Source organism: Meriones unguiculatus, chromosome 16 (genome assembly GCF_030254825.1).
Source record: "Meriones unguiculatus strain TT.TT164.6M chromosome 16, Bangor_MerUng_6.1, whole genome shotgun sequence".
Lineage (NCBI taxonomy): Eukaryota > Metazoa > Chordata > Mammalia > Rodentia > Muridae > Meriones > Meriones unguiculatus.
The window spans coordinates 35,244,253-35,266,638 of record NC_083363.1 but is presented as its reverse complement, the minus strand read 5'-3'; the positions used below and the strand labels follow the sequence as shown (position 1 = coordinate 35,266,638).

General features: G+C 39.2%; 1 protein-coding gene across 1 annotated transcript in view; it reads right to left on the bottom strand.

The window, feature by feature from the left end:
* Kcnh8 (potassium voltage-gated channel subfamily H member 8) overlaps positions 1–22,386 on the bottom strand; it is a 410,173-nt gene that overhangs the window by 15,749 nt on the left and 372,038 nt on the right. Inside the window, exons 12-15 of the mRNA XM_060369655.1 lie at positions 13,668–13,706; positions 8,157–8,515; positions 6,017–6,123; positions 3,645–3,721 (exon numbers count right to left, since the gene is read on the bottom strand). Of these exons, the coding sequence (XP_060225638.1) occupies positions 3,645–3,721; positions 6,017–6,123; positions 8,157–8,515; positions 13,668–13,706 (582 nt within the window). The remainder of the gene's footprint in view (positions 1–3,644; positions 3,722–6,016; positions 6,124–8,156; positions 8,516–13,667; positions 13,707–22,386) is intronic.

Here is a 22,386-nt window from a genome sequence, read left to right as displayed (position 1 = left end):
GGGAGACAAAACATACTCTAAAGCTAGCTTTGGGTGATGGCTAAATGAATACAAAATTAAAACTTAGGGAATCATGTCTTATAAAATAAGTGAAGTTTATGATACATAAATATGTCTTAATGAAGTTGGTGAAAAAGTACTTTATTTTATGTAGACAATCTTAAGATTCAGAGAGGAAAAATTTCAATGTTACATAGCAAACAAGTGTTGAAGAACAAGAAGAACTTAGGTTAAAATCACTCTGAGAAACCACATTCTCCTGTGGATTAACAATCTTCCTTTTACTAGCTGAAAACTGAAGAACATCGGTTAAGGAAAATAACTGCTCAGAATAGATAATATATTGAAAAAAGAAAAAAATGCTGTCACATGGTGTTAGGGTTGTGTAAAGCACACTCTAACAGCAAAAAGGCCCTGTCTGGTGTCACGCGCAAGCAAGTCCATGTCAAGCATCCCCTAAAAGTCCTGTCCTGAGGCAGGTATGGGCCCCTGAGTCTGTGACAGAAAGAGGGAAAACAGCAAGCAAATACATAGATTAAACATGTACTCTGACCTAAGTTACTATTATAAAAACACCTACATTGGGAATTGGGGCCAGATGCTCATCCACAGAGAGGCAGTCTGCTCTGCACAGGTCCCTTAGTGGGAACTCCACACTGGCTGCTCACCAGGGCTTCCTCAGTGCATTTCTGCTGGGTGTTGTAAGTACCAATTCCATTAAGGTGCTTCTGCTTCTTCTTCCACTGTGGCTACTCCAGGTGTCTCTGATGAGTGTTGTAAGGGTCTGATGCAATTGTATTTTGCTGTCTGTCTATCTGCCTGCTGCTTCTTTTACTACATATTCGTTCAACAAACTCACTCACTGAAAACTGAAAAGTGTTTTAGCTCATTTTCTGGACAGGATTTAATGCAGTCATTAGTTATACAACGACCGTGTATTTAGAGCTTACTTTATTTTTTCTATCATTTACTTATTTTATTCGCTTTTCAACCTTGTAACTCCTTCCCTCATCTCCTTCCAGTCTCCCTCATCTTTTCCTCAGAAAAGAGGAGCTCCCTTTCCCATTTACCTCAGCTCATCATGATAGTTGCAACAGGACTGAACATGTCCTCTCCCCTGTGGGCTGTTAAGGCAGTCCTGCCAGGGGAAAGTGATCTAAAAGATAGCAAGTGAGTCCATGTCCAATGCAGTCCCCACTTCCCTTATTAGAGGACCCACTCGAAGCCTAAGCTGCCCATCTGCTAAATCTTTGTAGGAGGCCTAGGTCCAGTTTGTACATGGTCCTAGGTTGATGCTTCAGTAACAAACCCCTCTGGGCTCTTGTTAGTTAGCTCTGTTGTTTTTATTGTGGAGCTCCTGTCCCTTTTCTCTTTCCTACCATGATTCCCCCAAATTCCCTATGCATCAACCAATGTTTGGCTGTGAGTCTCAGCATCTGTTTTGTGCTCTGCTGGGTAGGGCCTCTCAGAGGACAACTCTGACAGGCTCTTGTCTGCAGGCTTAGTGGAGTATCATGGTGTCAGGGGTTGGCACTATCTCATAGGGTGGGTCTTTGGTTAGGCCAGGCATTGGTTAGACATTCCTTCAGTCTCTGCTCTATCTTCTCTACCTCTATGCCTGCACATCTTGCAGGCAGGGTTAATTTTGGGTGGAAGTTTTTGTGGGTGGGTTGGTGTTCCCTGTGCTTTACTACACTAGTCTAGTTAGAAGATGTCCTCTTTAGTCTCTGTGGTCTCTTCTACTAGGAATCCCCACCCTCTACATCCTCCCAGACTTAGGTCTCCAGCCTGTCACAGAGATGTCCCTGCCATCAGTTTCTCCTTTCACTACAGGCCTTCTGTTCTCTCATAATGTCTGATCTCCACATTCTGAACTCTGTGCTTCCTCTCCTACCTTGTTCTGTCTCTTCAGCCAGTACCTCTGTCTATTCCATCTCCCCTTCTGAGTGAGATTTATGCATCCTCCCTTGGATCCTTATTACTTATCTTCTTTGGGTCTGTGCCTTATAGTATGCTTATCCTGTACTACATGGCTAAAATCCACTTTTAAGTGAGAGTATATACCATGTGCATCTTTTTGGGTCTGGGTTACTTCACTCAGGATGACCTTTTCTAGTTCCATCCATCTGCCTGAAAATTTCATGATTTCTTTGTTTTTAATAGCTGAGTAGTATTCCATTATGTAAATGTGCCATAGTTTCTGTATTGGTTGAGGGACATCTAGGTTGTTTCCAGATTATGGCTATTATGAATAAAGCTGCTATGAACATAGTTGAGCAAGTGACTTTGTTATAATGTAGAGTGTCTTCTGGGTACATACCCGGGAGAGGTACAGCTGGGTCTTGAGATAAAGTTATTTTTAATTTTCTAAGAACACGACAGATTGATTTCCAAAGTGGTTGTTACAGGTTTATATTCCCAACAGCAATGAAGGAGTGTTCTTTTCCTCCACACTTTCGCCAGCATGTGCTGTCACTTGAGATTTTGATCTTAGCCATTCTGACTGGTGTGAGATGGAATCTCAGAGTTGTTTAATTGTATTTTCTTTAATTGTATCTTCTACCCCTGAGATTCTCTCTTCCATCTCTTGTATTTCGATGGTGATGTTGTGTCTGTAGTTCTTGTCCTCTTCCCTAGGTTTTCCATCTCCAGGACTGTCTCAGATTGTGTTTTCTTTATGGCTTCTTTACTGGCTCAGATTATGTTTTCTTGATCTTTAGGTCTTAAATAGTTTTATTTATTTCCTTCTGCTTGATTGTAGTTTCCTGTATTTTTAAATTTCTTTAAGGGACTTGTTCAATTCTTTCATCTGTTTGAATGTATTTCCCTGGGCTACTTTGAGTGCTTTATTTTCTTCCTTTAATGCCTCTATCATTTCCATAACCTCAGATTTAAAATCTTTTGCTTGCGCTTTGGGTGTGATAGTATCTACAGGGCTTGCTGTGGTAGGTGGTGCCATATGGCCTTGAGTATTGTTGATTATGTTCTTAGGCTAGCCTCTAGCCATCTGGTTGACTCGTGTTCATGGGCCTGGTGGTCCCTTTGCTGGGTTCCCTCTTTTTCCCAGGTGGGCCAGGCAGCTGGAGAACAGGCAGAAAGCCTCCAAGCTGAGAGCTGCCTGGGTGCCCCACAGGTTCCCCTTGGGATGTTGGACAATGGGGCTTTGGTTCTGCACCTAGCTGGCCTCTGCTCGGTTCACTGCATCTGCTGGGCTCATCATTCCTGACCCAGGTGTGCCAGGCAGATGGGGAGCACGCAGAGAGGTCTCTGAGCTGAGAGGTCCTTCAATGTCCCCAGGCCTCATCAGGATGAAAGACAATGGAACTTGGGATGTGTGCCTAGCTCATCTCACCCAAGTTCACTGTCTCTGTTGGGCTCGCTGTTTCCAACCCAGGTGTCCAGGATGCTGGGGAGCAGGCAGAAAGACCCTCTGAGCCGAGAGCTGCTCAGGTGCCCCACAAACCTCCTTGGGATGGGGGACCAAGCTTACTTTATTTACATATATTATTTTATTTAATTGTACTTATACACAGGGAATAGACCTTTAGAGTGTACATGATGGGTCAAAAGTCCTAGGCCTAGGACCCTGTGAGGTTCAGGCAGTTTTTTTCCTTCTCCCATTCCCCCACCGCCCCTGCCCATACCTCACTGTTGAGTTTGTTTATCTGCTGTTTGGTTTCTTCAGCCTTGATGAACAGAACAGCAGCTCCGACCTCTGCTTCTGAAAAGCAACATACACAGAGTGAGTCCTTCAGAAATACACTCTGTATTCAAGCTTTGTGGTGGCTGCAGTGTTGAGGGAAGGCCAACATGTCACCTCACACTTCCCGTGGAGGTGCCTGAGCTCTAAGTGTTCTTTCTCCCCGGGAGCCGACAAACCTCTTTCCTTCTTTGGATGGCACTTGCTATAACTTTCTTTAAGGACAAGTTTCAGTGGCTAGTGTTCGCACTGGCTGCAAGTTTCCCCAGACATGATCATCAGTGTACTATAACAGCATATCTCTTATCTTTTTTCATTCTCCTTGTCCCTCTCCATGCTATATACACTGACCATGCTTCCTCTTTTCCATTTAAAAAGAAAACCTAGTTGCTATATGCCCATGAGAGCATTTATTCCACTTCTGTTTCAGGGGCTAATATCTTTTGCATGCCTCTGTCTTTTACTGTGCCACTTGATTGTACCCGTTTCAGAGTTCTCATTTCTAGTTACTCTTTACTTTACTCATCTAAACACATTTATTTTCTTTGGTCCAGAATAAAAAGCACAAATGAGGCAGAGCTTTAGAGAGGAAATGATTTGATAGATTTTTTTTTTCCCTCGTGTGTAAGTGGAGGACAGTAATGCATGTCCTTTGATGTACTGTACAATTAAGTGAATAACCTAGGCAAATAAAAATTGAGACAGAATTAGCTTCTCCCCGATCAGTTGTGAGTAGAATTTGTAGAAGAGAACTCACTTGCAACAGATCACAGTAGTAATAACAGAGCCTGTTTTACAGAGCTGCCTTGCAGTCGCTCAACGAACCATTTCCTATCATATACAAAAGGCCAATGCTCATTTCTAGGAGATGGTTGTGAATAAAGTACCAAGAAAAGGGAAGAGACACTTAAAGGCAATTAGACAATGGGTTTGGATTTTATGGTAAATGCTGTATGAAACAGTCTTGGGTATTAAGCACTGAAGCTGAGCCGTATAAATACACTCACACTTTAAAAATGTTCTTTCTGTATTATAAAGTATTGTGAAGTTGGGGAAAATTTGGTGGCAATGCAGGCAAACTATGAGTGTGGCCTCGAAAGAAGGACAGATGGTCAAGGCAGAACTAAGACATTTAGGAAGTAGAATGAAGAAAAATAATTGTTTAAATATTTGAGTATAGGCTTAATGATGGGATAAGAAAAAAAGAGGAAGCCAAGAGCTGGGTGGATGCCTAGAGCTCTGTGCATTGTTCCCAGGGAACCAAAAGGAAAACCTCACTGCAGCTCACTACTGTTTTTTTTTTTGTTTTTGTTTTTGTTTTTTGTTTTTTTTTTTTTATGGGAAACAGAATAGTTTAATGAAACCATTATTTCCTTGATTATTGCTCCAAACAAAGTAAAGTCAACACATAACTAAGTTGAGTTAATGATTTAAGACTTCACTTTCTCCTCTTGCATCAAGTCTTATGTGGACCCTTCAGTTTTTTCAAAAGACAATGAGTGTCAGGAAGGATTGCTAATTGCCAATAAAATCCTGAGTTCACTAAACAGTGGCCCCTATCCCTATTGCTAGAACTATCCATTCAATGGTCTTTCTTGGGCTTAGGATTATGCAGGCGATTGCTGGTTAGCAGGAGATTGGATGAAAGGATCAGAAGTAGGAATGACATGGCCAGGGTATGTTGGTGTTACATACCAATTTTCTTGTAATCATTTTTTTTTTTTGTAAATTTATCTGTATGAATTTAACCACTGCTCACTATCCTGTCTTTAACAAATGAAGCTATGTTTTCCTTAGAGTTAAATTTGTCAGTTCTGGCCATGATCATATTCACAGAACCTTTTTGTGGATGAGGTTGACAGAGAGGAAGACAGGTTGAAATGGGCTTGAGAGGGAGGTATCTTTACACTGATTCCTTGGTGTTTCATATTCACCTGTCTTGCATCATTTCAAATTGTTTATATTGATGGTAAGTATATAACCTCTCACCAAATAAGTTATAAGTACCACCAACATTTTCAGAGTATACAACCAACACGACATTTCTTCTAGGTAATACTGTTTTTGTGAATTTGTCTAGAAAATAGGGGCAGCCTCTCATGAATACCAGAAACTGTATACTCTGCTTACAAGGGATGATAAAAGCAGGTCATGGGTGCTGGACAGAGAACAATCACAAACAATAACCTGGAAATGTCACAGACTCTAGTCAAATCACTGAATGCCATGAAGAACCTTATAAAATCAGAAGGCAACAGTGCCTAACACCACAGATTAGAGAGCACTGTTCTTGAAGATGATTAATCAAGTGCTTACCTCCATGGGGAGGGGAAATTCTGGGCTCTGGCCTGATTTGATCAGAGCCAAAGTCAAAAGTCTGTGTTTCCTCACCACTGTTGCCATCTTCAATTCCATCAACAATCCTGTGTCAAGTGCAGAAAATCAGTTAGCTGTGCACTTACATTCATGAATTCCAGAATTTCTATAATACCTCTAAGATATGTTTTCAATTTATAAGTTCTGGGTGTTAGCCATGGGGTAACCACTTCCTGAAATGAGTCTTATGGGCATGACTCCTAGTTCTGTATGTATAGCAGGCTCTCCAGAGTTTGAAAACAAGTTTTAGAAAGAAACAAGCCATCTAAAGATTTATATATTTTCCACATTTAAAATGATGATATTTGGGATATATATAGTGTGACATGAAGTATAGTTCCAAAGTTACTTGCATATAGGTTTTACTCACTCTAAAATGTAGCAACCAGAAACTTTAAAACTATATATATGGCTCACATTTTAGCTTACATTTTATTTTTGTTGGACATTGATGCTATAGAAATTAGTTACTTATTTTCAGATTTAAAAGGAGGTTAAGAAACGCACACACACAATTTTTCAATTTTTTGCCGCCATCCAAGGAAAAAACAATTTCTCTTAATGACTGAAACAGCACAGAACAAAAGCTCAATAATACCTCTAGATAAAGCCCTAGAACTACATATTTGAGTGTTAAAAAAATTTCATGTTTGTGCTCAATGTTTTTGCTGTTGCTATTCTGGGAACTGAAGGTAGGGCCTCATGTGTGTCAGGAGCTGCTCCACCAAGCTCCATCTCTGGCTTGAGGGTTCAAATCACTGTGAAGGAGCTGAGTCTTTTTCCTTCATAAATGGTATCTAATTTACTCACTACAGAAAGATCAAAAATAAAAAACGAAAGTTCCCAGTAATTTACTGCAACTATAAACATTTTGGTAAGTGCCCCTGAAATGCTCTTCATGTAAAAGAACATAATCATTTGACAAGTGTGTGATCTTAGCCTTTCTTTTCCAGTTCTGAGGCTTTTCTAACTAAAAGTTACAACACTTTCTTCCCATTCAGTCAGCTTAATGTGAAATACACAGATGCTATAATATGTTTTCTTCAAGTGGATAATGGACTAGTGTACAAGTAGACTCTGAATCCAAGTTTTAGTCAGTTACTGCTGAGGAGGCCTTTGCCAGACTATTGAAGCCTTCACCTTTACTTTTACAATGTTCTAGTAAGAGATGAAACAAATGGCTTCTCGGGATTCCAGGAAGACTAAATACAAAACAAACAAACCAAAAACCAAAAACCAAAACAAACAAACAAAGTTTCACACAGGTGAGTCAAACCTAGAAAGCATTCAGGATATTTTCCTTGCTTGGTTACTCAGCTGTTAGGGATTCTGATGTTCTTACTGCTGTTGCTGGCATCACAGCCTGGTTTTACTTGTTTATTTGTTTGTTTGTTACAATCTCAACAATCCCCTCAGCTGATTCTATTTTTATTGTCAATGCAAAATAAAGCTAGCATTACTAAAAAAAACAAAAACAAAACTAGCTTCAGTTATCCTCAGTAACAAGCAAAACAGCACGACAAGAAAACCAGCCTGCAGTCATTCATCCCTTCAATCTGTCATTCTGTAAAGATTTGGGCAGTAAGGGATCACACTGAAGAGTCTTCCTCTCTTCCGTTTTATCGTGAATTAAATTATAAGTTGCATCATGATAAACAGAGATAAATTAGTATGAAAGAATGAACCCATTTAAATTATTATAAGTATTTTTTTTCTTTTTTGTGTCAGGGTTTCTCTGTGTAGCCTTGGCTGTCCTGGACTTGCTTTGTAGACCAGGCTGTCCTTGAACTCACAGCAATCTGCCTGACTCTGCCTCCCTGAGTGCTGGGATTACAGGAGTTCACCACCATGCCTGGTTATAAGTACAATTTCTTTTTATAACACAAATATATACATATCTGTGCATATATGTTTCAAAAAATTGTATGCAAGGTTCAGGAAGACTGAAGAATTGGGGTTGCGAAGTTATTAGACAGAAAGTCTCAGAAGGCTGAATACAAGGCGTGTGCTAGGCTGTACGTGAGCACACACAGAGGTATGAACACACACCTGGGAGACTGTTGTACTGGTGACCTCTTACCTTGGACTAAGCTCTGGGGTGCCAGCACTGTTCAGGCTGCTAAGATGAACTTTCAGGTTCTTCTCCTTCATTCTGCCATGGTTACGTGCGTCAGTCTCCTGCTTGGCTTTCGGAGAGTTGCTACTGGAGACTCTAATAGGTGAGTGGAATGGTACTGTCCCTGAGGCCAGCTGCTTGAAGCTTAAACCAAGATAGCTCTTATTGCTGCCAATCTTTTTGCTACGCGAAACAGAGGATCCCCTTGTGTAAATGGGAGAAAGGGAGGTGGTCTCTTCTTCCTCCACCTCTTCTTCCTCTTCCTCATCTTCCACAATGGATGGGAGTCTCTTGTTGATGCTTCCATTCCCCTTGGGCTCTGCCTAGATCCGTGGATAATACAGATTAGCACAGATTGCCAAGACTTCCCAACAGGCACATTATTCATACCAGAGGTCCTACTGAAAAAGATCAAATTCCTTAGAGACTAGTAAACCTTTGCATGTTGTTCTCTTGTTTTCCACGTTTTAAAGGGCTCCTAGTTTTCAACCTTAGTTTTACCTTCTCTGCTCTCTTGGTTTTAACCCCAACCATTCCCTTGGTCTTTAAAAAATATCTGGGTGGTGAGCTGAGTAAAAGATGTATTGTATATACTTCTTTTTACTAGATTTTACTCAGCTACCCATTCATAATCACAGTAGATGGCATTCTCTTGGGAATATGGACATTTTAATTTTATTTCAGAGTCTTGGGTTATTTGATTTAATGCTGCAGTATTTTAAAGAAGAACTCGTCATGAAGATCATTCTCATATACTTGAGAATGAAAGTTTCTCCTATCAATTTTGGACCTCAGGAATGGGAAAATGAAACACCCTCAGCTTTCTTGCTTCCAGCTCTCTTTGTTCTTTCAAGTCAATAACAAGACACCGAACAAAGCCCTGCTTCTCTGAAGAGCCTTGAGATATAGAGGGAAAAAACAGTTTTTCCAGAATCCATCCGAAGAGCACTGTGTGCATCCAATCTCATAGGTGAAGAAAGACAATAGGGGAGAAAACAACTGATGTGAAGGCAGAGCAGAGCAAGAGTTGGCAGAGACATGGCTAGACCATCTGAAGTATTGCAATGATTCTTGATTAGACTCAGACATGATCTCTGGGCATGTTCACTACTCATTTCATTTCAAGAAAATAACTTCATTTTTCCCATGCCTCGGTTTCCTTTCCAAGTCCAATATATATGTCTATATGTACACACATATATACATAAATATACATGTACACATACACACATATGTACACACACATGTACATATATACATGTATATGTACATATATATACATATACATATATACAATTGGACTTGGAAAGGAAACTGAGGAATATATATATATATATATATATATATATACACTTAGCAATTGTTCCTAATAAAAATAATAGTAAACACTGAAAGTACCTATGCCTAAGATTATTTAAGTTTCACAAACTGCCATGGTGATTATGCCAACAAGTACTTGGTTCATTGGTTGTATTTGGATTTGTGGCATCTATAATAATTACAATAAAACAACAAAAAATACTGTGGTGTTTTCCAGGCCCTAGCTCATTTAGTCCAGGTGTTAGTCACTATGTGAAATAAAGTATTGGTTTCCTTTTTCTTTTGTTAATCTTTATATCTCAGACTATTTGAATAAAACAATGCTCCTAGAGTTTTCTTTCTAGATGCATATAATTATTTTAACCATCTGTGAAGTTGTGCATTCATTGTTGGAAAGCCTTGGTGCCACTTTTCTTTGTTTGTTTTGTTTCTCATATCATTTAAAACTTTGTGCTTTAACAAAAATTGGATCCTCACGGAATTGCACAGGATCATTGTGTACTTTTATTGTAGAACAGAAAAAATTAGCTTGTCCCACTAAAGACACAACAGGGCAAACTTATCTAAGAAATAAAAAAACCTTGGGTCTGATCTCTAATTAGATCTGTTTACACTGGTACTGACAGTTTATTCATTCCTCTGTTTGAAGAAGTCCCCATTGGTTCTAATAGAATCCTCTGACTGATAACTTACAAAATGTTTGTACTTCTGCAAGTTCATGTAAGTCTCAGAATTCTACTTTGTCAAGGAGTTTTGGTGCCTTGAGCAAGTCTCTCACCAATTGACTCTTATGATTAAGACGGCAGACTACTTATACCCAGAATTCATTTTCCTAAAAGCATCACATAGACAGGACATAAACTCATGTTATTATTAGATGCCTAACCTGTCACTGGTCTCTACTAAGGATAACAGGTATGACGTTTACATGAGAAATGTCCCCTATGGTCTTAGATGGTTCCCAGTTCCTGCCCTTATTTGGGGAGGTGGTGTAGCCTTGCTGGAGGAAGTGCATCAGTAAGGGTGAGCTTTGAAAGTTCACTGTCTTGCCCTCGTTCCAGTTTGCTCTCTCTGTTTAGTGTTTGTGGTTGAAGGTGTGATTGCTCAGCTTCACACACTGGCCGCCATGCCTGCTTGTTGTCATGCCTCCTCTTACAAGGAATTCTCATCTCTCTGGAACTGTAAGCTCAAAAAACTTGCTTCTATAAGTGGTCCTGGTATTGTGTTTTTAATCATAGCAACAGGAAAGTAACTAATAGAACGAGTTACTTTCTTTGGGGCATCTCTGTGGAACACCTGCTTCTCTGTGCAATCCTCTTCTACACTGCCAAGAAGTTCTCCTACAGTGCTACTTCACTTCATTGACTATTACTTCATGAGGTTGCAATGAGGTTTGATAGTCATGTTCTTCTTGGTATTCTGCTAGAATTGCTGCTTCAGACTCAGAAATGACTGGTCAAATGTTCTCAAACAAAGTATTGTGCAAAGTTCATAATTACATGTGTCCCTGAAGCCCGGATTCCTTACTTTCTAACTACAACCGTGGTGGGAGCATAATCTTTAAAAGTCTTGGCTTCCTCAACTTTAAATTAAGAATATAATGAAGAGAATATTAGACATTGCACATTAGATTATAGAATTTATATATTAAATAGTGGATAATTAAGTTAAGCGCTTAAGAATATTTAAAATATTATGGACTGTAACCTGAAATTTTGATCTAAAATAAACTCTTTCTCCCTTAAGTAATAGAATTTTATCACAGCCACAGAAATGAAGGTAGGACAGTGATCAAGATGAAAATTGCATTTCCATCAGGGTAGATGCTAGTTACTCCTTCTTATACAAGCTTCCTCTTTCTTAGTTAATAGATGGATAGCAAACACTGGGACTGCTCACAATGAATTAGGTATTTTTAATTACAAACTCGACGTGGCCTAGAATCATCAAAGAGAAGCCTTGACTGAGGAAATATTTAAATACAAGTCAGACCTGTACAGATCTTAGCGTTATGGTTACTTCCCATATTAGTAATGCAAGCGTGGAAATACCTTGAACCTTAGCTACTCCAGGCAAAATGTCTTCGGAAGGTGGGATCCAAGTCCCCAAACTTCCACGGCAAGTGTGGCTAAAGAGGACCCTAGCATACACAGAAGGGGAGATTTTAAAGGAAAGACAGCTAAAACTGAGGGTTAGCAAGTTCCTGGCAACCTTCTACACTGATGCTTCAGGTGCATGCCGCCATGTTTGGCTTTGATGTGGGTGCCATGAATCTCTTCATTCTGTGTAAGTGTTTTACCCTTCTCTGAGCTATCTCCACAGCCTTTCAGATTAAGATCTGAAAAGTGTACTATGATCAGTGAAAATGATCAGTGGCCCCTCAAAAAGATACAAAAAAGTCAGATAAATCCCCTCTCTGAGAAAAAGAAGGGGGAATGAGGGAAGGAGACATGAAGGACGAGAGAAGGGAGGGGCTGGGATCAGGCTGTAAAAAGATTAAATTAATAATAATAATAATAAATGGTAAAAGTATTGACAACCTTTAGCCAGAGGAACCAAAGTAAAACAAAAAACTTAAATTAATGAAACTAGAAATAATTAAAATAAAATCTGAAAGACTGATAGCAAATACTTCAGAAATTTATTTTTAAAAAAGTCTAGAAGAAATGGATAAATTCCTAGACAATTTGCTCTTCCAAGGTATAAATAATACAAGCAAGAAATGAGGCTTAAAAGAGTTATGTTGTCCTTCCTACAAGAAAACCCTAGGGCTCCATTCACTGCTGAATTCTATCAAACTTTTTAAATTAAATTTTATTTTTATATTAATTACAGTTTATTCACTTTGTATCCACTTTGTATTCCCTCATTCCCTCCTAATCTCACTCTCCCTCCCCCATCTCTTCCCTGCCACTCTCTAAGTCCACTGATAAGGGAGGTCCCTCCTCCCCTTCTATCTGCCCCTAGCTTATTAGGTCTCATCAGGACTGGCTGTAATGTCCTCCTCTGTGGCCTAGCAGGGCTGCTCCTACCTCGTAGAGGGGAGGTGTAAGACCCAGCCACTGAGTTTAAAAGAGACAGTCCCTGTTCCCCTTACTAGGATACCCATTTGCATACTGAGCTGCCATGGGCTACATCTGAGAAGGGGTTCTAGGTCATATCCATGATTAGTCCTTGGTTGTAGTATTAATCTTAGGAAAGACCCCCTTTGCCCAGATTTTTTGGTTCTGTTGCTCTCCTTGCGGAGCTCCTGTGCTCTCCAGGTCTTATTAACTCCTCCTTCTTTCACATGATTCCCTGCACTCTGCCCAAAGTTTGGTTATGAGTCTCAGCATCTGGAAATAGCATAGGTGTCCCTCAACCAAGGAATGAATACAAAAATTGTGGAATACTACTCAGCAATTAAAACAAAAAAGACATCATGGAATTTGCAGGCAAATGGTGGGATCTAGAAAAGATCATCCTGAGTGAGGTATCCCAGAAGCAGAAAGACACACATGGTATATACTCATTTATAAGTGGATACTAGATAAGATAAGCATACTAAAATCTGTACACTTAAAGAAGCTAAACAAGAAGGAGGACCTGGGGTAAGATGATCAATCCTCACTTAGAAAGACAAATAGGATAGACATTTGAAGTAGGAGAAAACAAGAAATAGGAGCCTACCACAGAGGGCCTCTGAAAGACTATACCTAGCAGTGTATCAAAGCAGATGCTGAGACCCATAACCAAACCTTGGGCAGAGTGCAGGGAATCATGTGAAAGAAGGGGAGTTAGTTGACCTGGAGAGGACAGGAGCTCCACAAGGACCAAATATATCAGGGCACAGGGGTCTTTTCTGAAGCTAATACTCCAACCAAGGGCCATGCATGGATATAACCTAGAACCCCTACACAGATGTAGCCCATGGCAGCTCAAACTTTGTATGTATCAAACTTTTAAGGAAGACAGAACATCAACATTACTAAAAATGCTCTGTAACATGGAAGCAGAATGGACACTACCAAAACTTGTTTATGAGGCCAGTATTATTGTGTTACTAGAACTTGGTAAGAACAAAACAGGCAGTACAGTGGTTGAGTTCTAGGACAGCCTTGGCCACATAGCAAACAAATACAAAAAACAAAAATACAAAACAAAAGCCAGCCATACCTGTGAGACTGTAGATTTGTTCGATAATCTTGATATTACCTGAAAGAACAAACAGAATGTTTAACAACCATTTAAGCCTTTTCAATAGGATACACATTTCAAGAACTGTATTTTGTGGGGAAGGAGAAATGTCTTCTGAGAGATGTTTCTAAAAGGTTCCACTCTCTAGGATTTCTACTGATTGATGTGTCAGCCTAACAGGGACGGTAAGTTGGTTATCTCTCACAGGACATAACACTGAAATCCACATTACACACATTATCAAGTTCAAGTCTGCCATGGAACACAACATTGAGCTGAATGTCAACCACAGGCTACCACAGGTGGAGTTCAACCTTGATGACAGTGAGGTACTGTTGTCCTTTCTATATTGATGCTTGCTTCACTGGTGCCTTTCATTTTTCATTTTCCTACTGGTCTTTCCTAATCTCAGGCTGAATTCATCTGTTTTCCTTTAGCTGTGTGAAAGCTTATATCTGTGAAATCCTCTTTGATTTAGTTTCATTACTGCTCAGCAACCTCCCTTCTTGTTTAACTGCTGGCAATAGATGAGATGCCTTTCCTGTCCCTTATGTTTCACTCACTGAAGTGTTCTTTCTGGAAAAAAAAATCCTAGAGATCACATTGCTTGATAACAGAATTTGTTTTCTTTAAGGATTTGGCCACAGGGAGATTGACCAGGCTCCAGTATGGAAAACACAAATTGGACTTGTGTGGAGTTTTTGGGTTTTTTCCCTCATTTTATAAAGAGTGGGAGGTCGAAGGGTTGGGGGAAGGCAGACATGAGAGGACTGGGAATTGAGTGTGATCAGGGTATATTATGTGAAATTAACAAATAATTAGTACAAATGTTATGTTGAAATAAAAAGACCCCTTCACTCCCTCCAAAACATAACATATGGCAACAAAACTGAAATATGCTGTCAATTGCAAGATAGATTTCTAGCTCAAATATGCAAAGATATATCTTACAATGACTCATGATCCCAGAACATATGCTGTATAAACTGCAGTATTGTAGAAGATATGTATAATTTGTATTTTCTACAATTTATAAAAAAAGATCTGGAAAATTTGACATATCCTCAAAACATACTCTGATATCACCCACATTAATTTTTTAGCCTAATTATAATTTCTTATATTTTTATGTGGTAATAAATGCTATAAATTATCATAATTTTATTCACATGTACAAATACACTCAAAAATCATTCACATGGTGAACCAGAAGTGTTTGGTAAATCTGTCTCTCATTCATCATTTTCACACTGGGATGATTAGGAAAGAAGATCTGTCATTATTTATGCATATGTGGCATCATTATTGTTGTACAAATACATGTTTCATCAATGTTTAATTTTGTGAAAGCAGTCAGCCCATTCTGCATCTGCTTAGTTGTCTAATATGCATTAATCAGAAGCATTTTAGACATAAGTTTGAAATAATTCCCCAAACAATGACAAATAAGACAGCTGAATATTTAAGAATGTGAAAAACAAGACAAAATTATGGTGCTCTTGATATTGTGGTAGACATGAAAATGTGCTTCAAAAATTCTTTCAGTTACAGCTTGGTCGAGAGAAAGAACAATGATACCTAGGAGGTTTTGATGCTTCCTTTCTAGATATGTCCCTGGAAGGATGAGAGAGATGATGGCTTTAATGTCTTGGGATATGGGCAGGTACCCAACTCCCAGGTTCCTGACTTAAGGTTAATGTGAGTGTGAATCCCAAGTAAATATTCTCTATTAGTGCCTCTCAGGCATCCTTGTCTGGGCTCACCACGGGATTTCGTTGGAAGACATGTTATGATGCAGAGGTCTGGGGCAGGTTTGAGAATGCAAGTTTGTAGAGCACTACTAGGTGCTCCTGATGCTGCTGACTGAGGGAAACTTCAGGATAAAATACCAAAGGTAGCATGCATTACTGTCAGCTAAGAGTTCAGCATGTAATCAGCACCTTGATAAGTCTTCTTAGGCATTATATCTCTTTATTCTCGTGATCATATAAGGTAGGTACTTTAAAATCTCCCTGTTGCTAAACAGGAAATAAAGTACTAGACAATACAAGGATTTTCTAAAGATTGTAAGGCTGCACTGATTAAGTTGAGGGAAGTAAGAATAGGTTAGTTGCTACAGTGAGCAAAATGTTTTAAAGTTTTATTATTATTGTTTTTATCAAAATAACATTACAACATTTCCTTCTATTCTCTTCCCTTTTACCAGCATCCCCCCCCCCCCCAGTGATGGCTCCCTACCTTGATAGCTGTCAAACTACTGCTTCCTTCTCCCTAATTGCTATTGTTACATGAATAGAGCATATAAATGCATAGATATAACCTGGTAGCCAGGTACACTGGTGCACACCTGTAATCCCAACACACAGGAAGGCAGAGGCAGGCAAATCTCTGTGAGTTCAAGGCCAGCCTGGTCTACAAAGTGAGTCCAGGACAGCCAAGGCTACACAGAGAAACCCTGCATCAATAAACCACACACGCACACACACACACATACATATGACCTGCTGAATCTGTCCAGTGTTGTATGTACATGATTTCAGAACTGACAACTGGGTAGTGGATAACCAATTAGAGTCTTCCATGAAGGAAGACTTACTTCTCTTGCTCTCAACATTCCTTAGTTAACTGCAGTTCTTTGTTTAGGTGTTCAATCATATGGTAAAATATGTCCTGCATAAGATGTATTTCCATTCACTTACTTTGTTGTCCTCGATTAACAAACATGGTCTTACTGGGTTCATTCATGGTCTAGAGTCAAGCAGGGTTAAGTAGGCTACATATATATGTTTATATAATATAATACATACACAAACATATACATATATATGTATAGTTCACATACTATGTGTGTGTATAGTTCACATACTATGTATATGTGTGTTCATACTTAGTAATTTTCCAGCTGAGAGACTCTTTGAATATATTTATTTGCATATGATATTAATTACTTATGGTTAAAAGAGTATCAAGATAAATTCATTCTGGTAAATAACACTTCTTGCTTATCTAGTTTGTTTAATGGAAACCTAGGAATTTATAGCTAAACTTGACCTTAGAGTTTCTGCCACAATGGATTCCAGACCTACCTGGTAACAGAAGACCTTGAGAATTTGAATATGTGTTTAACAAACCAGACTCTAGCATGCTAACTGGATGAATCTCTTTCAGTCAGTGATGTGTGGGCTACAATACCCAGTCTTAAAACGTATCCAGGTCAGACTAGAAGGCCTACAGAAGGTCAACCCAGTTCATTTCAGAACCAACAGGGGAAGGCCTCATGAGGCCTCATCCATATTTGAAGAGCTATTGGCAGTTGGCAGCTGGGTGAGGGAGAGTCAGTTTTCTTTAGAGGTCGAGTCCCACCACAGGTTGCCTATGTGTCTATGGGTGGTCCCATACCCTGGTGCATACAGGCAGCCACTAACTGGACTTAGTGGTTATATGTTAAAAAGATAATGAAGACAAGAAGTTGGGAGAGGAAAAATGTGCTGGGAGATTCAGGAAGAGTTGGCTGGAAGAACATGAGGGTGGACATGCTCAAAATACATTGCTGGGATTCGTGAAATTCTCCAAGAATAAACAAAAAGCAGAAAAGGGAAGAAGCACAGTCAGAGCTACTCCACAATTTTAGAGATAAGCTAACTGAAATTCAGGGAGAAGAAATAACTTGCTTATGTCATCAGTTAAGTGAACAGCAAACTCTCAGCCAGAAACCTTGTACACTGGTTAGTTTTATCAACTTGGCACAAACTAGAGTCATCTAGGAAGATGGAACTTCAGAAAAAAAAATAAAACAAACAAACAAAAAAAACTCCATCAGATTGGCCAGTAGGAAAGTCTGTGGTACATTTTCTTGACTAATGACTGAAGTGTGAGGGCCCAGTTCACTGTGGTTGATGCCATCTGAGAGGCCATGGTTCTGTGGTGTATAAGAATGGTTGCTAAATAGTAAAATAAAGAACAAACCAGCAAGCAGGGTCTTCCAAGTCTCTGATTCAGTTCCTGCCTCCAGGTTTCTGCCTTTAGCTCCTGCCATGTCTTCTTTAGATGTACTATAATGTGGCAGTATAATAAACAGAAACTCTCTCCTGTGCAAGCTGGCTTTGGTCATGGGTTTTATCATAGCAACAGAAAGCAAACTAAGACAGCCAGTTTCCAAACTCATAGTTCTCCTTCACAGAGCCAGAACTTTCCATGTATTTCCAGTACGAAATGAATTTACAGAGCTGAAAGCCTACATGCTAGGCATAGAATTTAATCTAGCCAAGGATTTGATGCTTGCTGTAAAACAAACCTCCCAAAACCCATGTAAAGCATATGGTACTAGGCTAGCTGCTTAAACACTGCTTAAACATTTTGGAGATTTTAGATCTTTGTAGAACTCTGAATGTTTAGTCATTTTCTCCCCAGGAAAAATATGAACTCTTTTTAGGATGGAAAAATACTTATTAATTTCCATGTCCTTCCTTCAGAAGACTGAAAGGTTAGAGACAACTGAGGGATAGCAGGTTTGTACAATTTGAAGTTCTTCCTACTATAGATTTTACATCTAGAAAATAGGAAAATCTTCTAGCTAAAGGGTATTCAAAAGACAAATTAACTAGAGTGGTAGAGGTTGGGAATATAAAAAGATCAAAAATCAGATATGAAGAGCGGAGGTGAGCTTTTATTTAGATTCATTCCCAGCTCCCGGAAATGAGAGGATTCTCTTGGGAAGTCTTTGTAGCCCTACCCACTGTCATCTGTGTGGCTTCTCACTTCTCTCTAAGCTTATGTCCAGCAGTAAGATGCATTCGTAAGATTTACCAGTATGTCCCCTTAGCAACTTCCTCTTACCCAGTTTCCCTCTACCCTGCTTTTCTGGAAACCAGTCTAAGCAGCTAACTGGACTCTTGGGAGCTGGTGGTTAATTCCTCTTGGCCTCACTCCCTGCACCACCTGCCCAACAACTTTGCTCAAGCATGACCCCCCCCCCCCAGGGTTACCACTTTGGACCCACCTACTTGACTGTCTTGAGACTTGACTCAAGCATCACACAATTGTTTTGACTTCAGAGACCGTCCTACAATGTCCCGTCAATTGAAATGACTTCAGCCTCACTGACAAATGAACACTGAGTATCTGGAAGAGTGACCTGAAACCAGCAAAATGGAGCCAACAGAAATACAGGGCTAAACTCCCACTCAGTGCAAGTAACTGATACCAAAATAAACTAACAACTTTGCTTTAAATGCCCAAGTCCTAACACAAAAACAAAAGAAATATGAAAAACCAAGATAATATGTCTCTCCACAGCCCATTAATCCTATAAGACTCTTCTCCAACAAGAACAACCAAGATGAATATGGAAACACAGAATTTACAAGAACAATTATAAACACTCTCAAAGAGTTCAAGAAGTTTAAAGAGGAAATGAATAAACATCTGAATGAACTTAAAGAGGGCAAGTGAAAAAAAAATCCTCTGAAGTCCAAGAACACACAAACGATGACTGAGTGAAACAATGAAAGCAATTCAGATCATGAAAAGGGAATTCAAAAAAGAGACAAATCCTGAGGAAAACACAAGCTAACTGTACATGGAAATGAAAAATTTCACAGCCCAATAAAAAGACTCAAAAAAAAGAAAGTCTCATCAATAGACTAGGTCACAAAGAAGACAGAATAGGGGCTAGAGAGATGTCTCACCAATGAGGGATTTCTTACTTATGCCAATCCAGATATTTTACTTGGCAGAACTATCTTCCAGAGTTAAAGGAGAAAGAAAAACTTTCTATGATATAACTAGGGAACATAATCAAAAGAATACAGAAAGTCAATATGATAACTGAACACTAACTGCATATATGGATCATAGCTTTGAATCTTCAGATTTGTATGTATAGCTCGTAATTCCTGAAGAAGCCAGATAAGTTTTTCGTATTTGACTCAGGCCACTTAACTGATATTTTCCAAAAGTTCTTCAATGACTCAGTTTTTCTATTAGAATTTCCATGGACAGAGAAAATAGAACATGCATATGTATTATAATAAAACTAATCATTTTGAATGCTAGCTTAAAATGCCTTAAAAATGAATTTCCAGCAATTCTTTTCTTGAGAAAGGGGTCTCTCTGGTTTCCTTCATCTGTTTCTTTCATGTACTAAACTCTCCTGAATTCTGAGAGATAGTACCAGAGAAAGAATTGTTGGGGACAGACCTTTCATGGAAGGCTGATGTTCTCACTTTTAAAGAGGATCTGAGAGGTTTATCAAGAGTACTGAAGCATTGTTAGTAATCTTTCTTTATTCTCAAATTCCCTTCATGAACCTGAACTACTGAAGAGTTGACTACTATGAAACTGAAGCAGCAGATCTTAATGGTACCCTGGGGTGGAACACCCATTTTAAACTGTACACTGGCCAGTGGCCCAAGTAGGTATAACTTTAATCAGGCCAGGATTTACAAACCAACGTACGAATCTATACATGTCTGTGCTCTCAGGTATGTAATCTTATACATACCAGTATGGGCTGGCAGAAAAGTTTTCTACAGCTAAATGAGCAATGAGTGAGATGTTGACTGTAGGGCTCTTCTTTTGGCTGACTTGTGATAGCTTCAGATTGAAGTAACCAGGGTCCTCATTTAGCAAAGAGATTATTCCATATTTGTCATCTTTACTAGACAGCAATAGAAGCAGTATAGGTGTTGTTTTGGATAAGAACATAAAAGAAGCACATTTACAAAAACAAAAAAAAAACAAAAAAAACAAAAACCGCAACTCTTGCTATTAAAAGAATAACTGATTGTAATACAATAGAGCCAAGTAGCCAACTGAGGAGTAAAATTTTCATTTCTGATCCACTTTTCTCTCTGAGAGACTGAAGTGAGGCATCAACAGGTAGTAAAAAGATATCAATGGTAATCCTTCATTTCGACAGTGGAAACTCTTTGAGTCCCTTCTGTTCACTATCTTCTGGCCACAATATACAGTATTCCTGTCGTAGGTGACAGGGGAATGATGTCCAGCTTTCTTGTTTCTCCAGAGAGAGAGCATCTGTACTCTGTAGGGCTGCTGTTCATCACATCAGCTTCCTCATCCACAAGAGATTCTCACATTGAATTAAAGCTGGAAAAATAGTGCTCACAGTGTCACATTTGCTAGGCATTCTGTCTTCTATATGCATCAAAAGTTGTTCATGCCAGGTAATGTCAATTATATTTTACTGATATGTCAACTATAAAACAAAGTTTTGATTAATGTGGAGAGTGGGGGATTATGGCGTTTCACATCAGTAACTGAGCTGGGTCACTGCTATCTTGACATTTACACAGATGAGTTTTTTCAGCTTGAAATTATTATGTGTAGAGACTGTCACAAACAAATCAGCCATATCCTTCTTAAATGCAGATTCTACCCAAAGAGCTGGCATTCCCTACCACAGAGCCATGCTTGTCTGCATAATACCATATAACAGAATAGCATGGCTTTGCAGTGTATTTGATCTCAACTCTGTTATTTATTTCCCTTTAAAAAAGAAGACAGAAGCTGAGCATCATGGCACATGCCTTTAATCTTAGTACTCAGGAGGTAGAGGCAGGTGGAACCCTCTGAGTTTGAGGCCAGCCTGGTCTACACAGTTAGTTCCAAGATAGCCAGAGCTACAGAGTAAAACCTTGTGTCTAAAAAAAAAAAAAAAAAAAAAAAAAAAGACAGTTTCAAATATTCATAGGTAGAACCAGCATTGGTCAGACCTTGAAACTATGTGCAAATTAAGTCAAGGATGCTTTTCTCTGGATTCAATTGTAAGAAGTATAAAGTGTGAGTCAAAAGAAAACCCAGAGGCAATCTTTATACCTATTTAAAAGCTTGGTAAATACAGGATGGTTTTAGGAAGAAAATGTTATGAAGACATGGTCTATGTCATTATAGAATGAAGGATAAAAATATACACAGTTACATTAAAAAAAAGCCCTCTGTGGTAGGTTCCTAGGTTGTTTCCTGTTTTCTTTTTCTTCTGATGTCCATCCTCTTTGCCTTTCCAGATGGGGATTGGACATTTTAGTTAGGGTCCTCTCTCTTGCTTAGTTTCTTTAGATGCACAGGTTTTAGTGGGTTTGTCCTATGTTGTATATCTATATGAGTGAGTATATATCATGTGTGTCTTTTTGCTTCTGGGACAACTCACTCAGGATGATCCTTTCCAGATCCCACCATTTACCTGCAAATTTCATGATTTCCTTATTTTTCATTGCTGAGTAATATTCCATTGTGTAGATGTACCACAATTTCTGCATCCATTCTTCAGTTGAGGGGCATCTGGGTTGTTTCCAGCTTCTGGCTATTACAAATAAAGCTGCTACAAACATGGTTGAGCAAATGTCCTTTTTGTGTACTTGAGCCTCTTTTGGATATATGCCCAGGAGTGGTATGGCTGGATCTTGAGGAAGCGCTATTCCTAGTTGTCTGAGAAAGCGCCAGATTGATTTCCAGAGTGGTTGTACAAGTTTACATTCCCACCAGCAGTGGAGAAGGGTTCCCCTTTCTCCACCACCTCTCCAGCATGTGTTGTCACTTGAGTTTTTGATCTTGGCCATTCTCATGGGTGTAAGGTGAAATCTCAGGGTTGTTTTGATTTGCATTTCCCTAATGGCTAGTGAGGTTGAGCATCCTCTGCCCTACAGACTATCAAAGCAGATGCTGAGCCTGATGGGCAACT